This window comes from Quercus robur, chromosome 3, assembly GCF_932294415.1.
Source record: "Quercus robur chromosome 3, dhQueRobu3.1, whole genome shotgun sequence".
NCBI lineage: Eukaryota > Viridiplantae > Streptophyta > Magnoliopsida > Fagales > Fagaceae > Quercus > Quercus robur.
Window position 1 is genome coordinate 8,295,903 of NC_065536.1, and position 5,929 is coordinate 8,301,831.

A 5,929-nucleotide genomic window follows, 5' to 3' on the forward strand; every position below is an offset into this window, starting at 1 on the left:
TGCACTCCAGCTTTTTGGTATTTGTAGATTAAGACTTTTTTTTTTTTTTTTTTAAGGTACTTCAGTTTTGGTATTATTATTAGTTTATTACTCTTTTTTTTTTTTTGGACAAAATAGATAGTGTACGGCATCGAGACCCCAAAGCCCATACCGGCATTAAGCCCAAGCCCATACAGGTCCTGGGCCCAGGCCCTTACCAATTTTGGATGCAGGCCCAGCGGAAAGGTCCAGTTACTCTACACCCTTCTTGAAACTGCCTTAACGTGAAAACAAGTTTTGGGGTTTGAGTTCCAACAGACGACCGGTTTAACTTTCCCGGACAAGCGAATTGACCGTGTCCGAGAAAGTCATGATATGCACGGGAAACTCATGATATGCATGGGAAACTGAGTCGCCGAGCATAATCCATCAAGCAGAAACCAAGTTCCAATGTCATAAATGCTGCACCGCCCTCTCACCTAAACATCCACTTTAACCAGATAATATTGGACCTTTAGTAGCACTAACGGTGGCTGTAATCATAATCTCCCCACTAACCTTGGCTATAAATAGAAGAAATTGGGGAGAATAAGGGGTTCAAAAAAATTGAGAGAAAACCATTAAGTGAGAAAGAATAAACTGAGTGTTGTTTTGAGTTTCTCTGCCGAGAACGACCCAAAGTAGGAAATCCTCAAACCCACTACAAATAAATTGTGAGCCCAAGTAATTTAAGGCCCAGAAGTCTCGTACTTAGTTCTTACAGATAGAATTACTATTTAATTAAAACCTTAGCAACATTTAAATAGGAGGGTTAAATTTCTAAACCAAAAAAGAGAGAGGTTTAATTAGTAAATTAAATCCTTTTATCATAAATTACTAAACTAGTTTAAAAGTTGTGCATATAATATATATATATATATATATATAAGTTTCTACCTAGTAAGTGACGAACTATTTGTATTATGTCCTTCTTTGACAAAAAAAATTATTTGTATTATGTAAATATACTTATATTATTTTTAGTTAGAAAAACAAAACCTTTTAAACCCTCTTTTCTTTTAATTTTAGATATAAAATAAAATATATGATTATTTTTTTTATAATCTATTTATACATTTTTTTTTTAGCAAATAATCCATTTATTTTGGACTCTTCATACTCATTTAGCACAAATAGTTTTTTTTTAAAAATAGATAGGATACGTGGTACAAAATTAGAGGTCAATTTTAAAATTTAATTGAATTTTTTCTCAACTTTGGTTTTATATATAGTGCAGAATTTTTTAAAAATCTTTTTAAAAATAAAATTTTTTTTTTGTTCTTATCTTCATCTCTTATAATTTTTAAATTGATAAAATTCTTAATTCAAATCACACTTCTACAAATTAGACTAATATTATACTTTTTGCTCATATCAATTTTTTTAACGTGGAGTGAATACATCTAGGGTCCGTTTGGATACAGCTTATTTTACTGAAACTGAAAACTGAAAACACGGTAACAAAATAATTCTTAAATGTGTGAATAGTACTGTGAGACCCATTTTTAATGAAAAAGTTGCTGAAAAGTGGAATTTGTGGATTCGTAAATAGTACACGGATGCATTGTTTACCGTGGAAAAGTCAACAATGCAAGCTAAAGAAAAAAAAAAAAAGGAAAACGTCGAAAATGAAAACGTAGACGCACGCTGAAACCAAATGGGTACCTAATCTCTTTTTTTTTTTAGTTAAATTATACTACTATACATATCTATCCTCGCAGCCCCATATTCCTCAATAAATTATGAGTTCATCACGAAGCTGAATGTTGACAAAAATTGGAAAGAAATGCAAAATAAAAAATTGGAGTGTCCTACATTTTTCAGTCTTTATAAATGTCATGCCACTTTAGAGCATCCACATCAGTAGAGCTAAAAATTTAGCTATTTAGCACCTAAAAAGTTATTTTACCTCTTCACTTTACGCCCTTGACTGGCGGCGGCAAGGGCGTGACCTGATCTATGAGATGAGAGAGAGGGATAAGAGAGAGAGGAGCTTTGGTATGAGAGAGGGAAGTATCGTGTGAGAGAGAGAGATGAGCTGAAACGAGAAGAGAAAAGAAAAAAGATATATGTTTCTCGTTACTGATTATCCAAAAGTACATATAACTGTCCCTATTCAAAAAAAAAAAAAAAAAAAATCCCCCTATCCAAAGGAACACCCCATGAGTCATGACCCAACACAGTGAAAGAACTCATGGAGCACTACATAAAAAAAATAATAATAATAATGTATTGTTCTTAGCTACCTTTCCTCACATAAGAATGAATTAAAGGACAAAAAAAAACATATATATGAACGAAAGTATTAAGTATAAACTTCACTTTCTGCATTTATATTGGTACACAATCAATGAAAAACATCCATTGTCAAAGAGTGTGGATTTTACCATTCAAAGCTTAGAATTGGATGGCACATGGAACATTGAAATGCAATAATATCCCATAAACAGATCATAGAATACATAAACAGATCATAGATTACCCCCAGAAATCCTCTCTTCTGCTAGCAGAGATTGTAAGTCACTACCATTTGCCAGGCTGTTGAACTCAACAGCTTTGGATGGCAATGCTGGGTACCGTCGTTGGCAAAAGGTCATCAATCCCCTCACTGATTGCAAGTACTTCCTAGTTATCTCATCATTCATAATGTGGGCCACACTATTGGTGTAGATCTTCTCACGGGCAGAACGTTCATGGATACCAACCATAGTGACACCAATAGGCCAAGGTGCATTTCCAATGGCGAGCCTAATATAATGGCCCATTCCAGCTAAGTAGTCTCGCTTCAAGCAGCATTCAACCACCAACACCAATGCTTGGCGAGTATCATCAGGAAGAACCTATAAAGAGAATTAACATGAGCCCAATACAGTGTGCTTTATACAAAAGAAAGCAACAATAGTCAACACCAAATCTAACCAGAAATTTTAAAGAAAAGAAAAGGATTTATACGTTTGTTTGTATGTATACATAAATGTACATGCACAGCATCATGTGTATATCCTCTCAAACATAGTGAAAATTGGAAATACATGCAGCATTTTATAATCAGTTGTGACTTGTGAGAGGTGATCCATGTAGGCTTCAATGTATGGAACTTGGAACTTGTTTCAAAGTAAAATCAACAAGGAAAGACTACTGACAACAAATATAGCTGTTGTGAGTCCCGCAGCCTAAGATCAGGTCTTAAAAGGATTGACAGGATTACATTAGATTTTAGGTTAAAAAATTCCTAAGGACTCAAAGAGAGACAGAGAGAGAGGTTTACGCACTGAAATGGTTTTCCAGCAAGGCCTCGATAAAAAGGCCTTCTAAATGCTAGACTCATCAGGTAAAATTCAGTCACAACTCAAAAGTTTCAGGCTTTCTATCACAGGGGGCTTGAAATAGATATCTATAAGCAGAAAGGGTCATCTCTGACAACCTATACACCACATTTAGACTAAGAGAGAAAATAAAACAGGCACCAATTCCTCCAAGCATATGAAGTTGAAAATTGCAGCAATCACGCATTATAGGGAAGCCAAGACACCAGATGGGAAGATGTGAAGAAGATCAGTTCTTGAATATTTAATGAAGTTAAGAGGACAATGTGAAGAAAAAGTTAAGTCTCTAGATGCTATGCTAAGGGATTATAGGAGCCCATAAGCCAAAAGGTCCAAACCATATTCCAATATACTAGATGAAACTTAAATGCTTCAATCATCCCACCCCATATGAAGTTCCTTTGGAGCTTCTTAATCCTATTTGCTACATTAATAGGAATAGTGAATGAAGTGAGGTTGTCGATAGATAAACTACATAAGGTGCTCTTACAGAGCATGAGGCCTTCCGGCCTCAGATAAAATTTCTTCCATCTAGTTAATTTCCTTTCCATCCTTTCTAACAAAATTTCATAGTACACTAATCCTTGAAGGTGCTTCCATGGACCATAGGCATTCCAAGGAATTTCATGGGTAGTATACCACATCAAGCCAGCCAACTTCTCTACCTCTTCAACCTCCCTAATCGGGACTAGGTCTTTCCCAAATTAACTTTTAACCCCGACACAGACTCAAAACAAAACCTTCACCAAAATCTTCGAAGTGTTCAAATACAGACTGATAGGGGTGAAAGTCCCTTATATTTTTAGTAACTGTCTTTTAGGCACAAAAGTAATAAAAGAAGCATTCAAGGACTTCTCAAAGCTGCCAAAGTCATGAGATTCCTATTAAAAGGATTCCAAAATATCCTTCTCCAGTCTCCCCTAGGTCCCAACAATGCTAAAAAATGTCATCATAAAAATCCTTCAAACTCAAAGCCTATCAACAAACTGATCAGCACTTAAGAAACCTTCAACACTGAAGTAAACCCAAGCAACTAATGATTCCACATACATCTATTTGCTTCATACAGTAAAGGGTCTAAGATTGGGTTGAAAATGAATTGATCAACAAATCACACTCCTTTCTATACAATATAACTAAAATAACAAGGCTCTCCATTTGTTTATATATATATATATATATATATATATATATGAGTAAGGCTCACCATCTGTTATTAATAACACTTCCAAATCTCAATGCATATTACATATTGTGATTGAGTAATGGGAACTATAAGTTGAAATTTTCTTTTAGAGCTGAACTGAAACTATCTTAAAAGAATTTTCTTACATTCTCTATTTAAAGGTTACACACTTCGGAAAGTATATCAATTTTTTTTTTTTAATAGGTAAATAGTATATCAATTTTCATTACTCTTCAATTTGCATTATAATCACATTGTGCAGTAACTCTCTTAATCTTTTACCAATTTCCATAACTTATCAAAAAATCAAGGGCATGTCATATGGTGTTTTATTTTTTTTATTTTATATATATATATATATATATAAGTCAAATAGTTTTATCACCCTAGTTCTCAATACTTCAATTCACATATTCATAAGCTACTCATACTAAAACCAAGTGAATCAATCAAAATTTAACAATAGCAACTATTAGAACCAAACAAAATCCAAGCTTGGAAATTCATTCGAAAAACCACTCACCTTCTTCCTGCAAAACTTGAACAGCGGATTCAAATACCGAGCACACTGCTTAAAAGTGGCCACCATAGACTTCCCCTTGGCGGTCCGCTTCTCGGCCTCACCCATCTCATCCAATTCCTGGCGCCGCTCAGTCAATAGCCTCTTAAAGAACACCAGAATCTTATCCTCCTCACACAATTCATCGAAATTCGCCTTCATTCGCTTCAAATCCTCATCGTTATCGACACCGCCACTCAATTCATCTTCTCCTCCACCTCTGTCTTTATCCTCCTCTCCTTTCTGCCTCTTCCTCTCGCTCATCATCATCCCACGGCCACTCCTCCGCCGCTTCCTCAGCTCCACAATATCGCCAAGAAAGTCATTCGTCTGCCCTTCAGTCGTCATGTCACTATCGACCTCGAAGAGACCGTTTTTAAGCACGTACTTCAACCGGTCGAGCCGAGCCGTATCGTCCTCGCCGAAGAGAGTGATCGGTTGCTTGAGGAAACGGAGGCGACGGATCACTTCTTGTCGAGGGAGAACGAGGTTATCGGTGTTTTGTTCGTCGCTGAGGGATGACGTCGTGGCGGTGGCGGAGGCGTTGGTAGTGGTGGTTGAAGAAGAAGGAGAGGATTGGCGGTTAGATTTGGCTTGGAGTTCGAGCTTCTCTTGGTCGCGAAGCTTCTGGATTTGTTTCTGTTCGAGCTCGGAGCGCTTGAAGAATTTACGGCCGCCTGTGGCTTCTTTCAGAGATTGTTTCTTCTTCAGGATCTCTTGCTTCAGTAACTCCATCTCCGTTCTCTCACCCTCTCTCTTGCTACGGCTTTGTGATGCAGCGTAGGCGTGTAGTATGACACACAATTACTACAACGCTCGTAGGCAAAATAATATGAAAAC

At 36.4% G+C, this 5,929-nt stretch overlaps 1 protein-coding gene across 1 annotated transcript; it reads right to left on the reverse strand.

Moving 5' to 3' along the window:
* Positions 1–2,323: 2,323 nt before the first annotated feature.
* On the reverse strand, positions 2,324–5,929 carry LOC126716939 (uncharacterized). Its single transcript, XM_050417991.1, has 2 exons — positions 5,054–5,929; positions 2,324–2,858 (listed from the first exon to the last, which is right to left on the reverse strand). Exons 1-2 carry the CDS (start codon positions 5,822–5,824, stop codon positions 2,490–2,492), a joined length of 1,140 nt encoding a protein of 379 aa, XP_050273948.1. The 5' UTR covers positions 5,825–5,929; the 3' UTR covers positions 2,324–2,489.

Excerpts from the sequence above, each read along its gene's own strand:
- LOC126716939 (XM_050417991.1), bottom strand. The coding sequence starts at position 5,824 with ATGGAGTTACTGAAGCAAGAGATCCTGAAGAAGAAACAATCTCTGAAA. Across the intron at positions 2,859-5,053 it reads TCAAGTTTTGCAGGAAGAAG|GTTCTTCCTGATGATACTCG; the intron begins GTGAGTGGTTTT and ends TTCTCTTTATAG.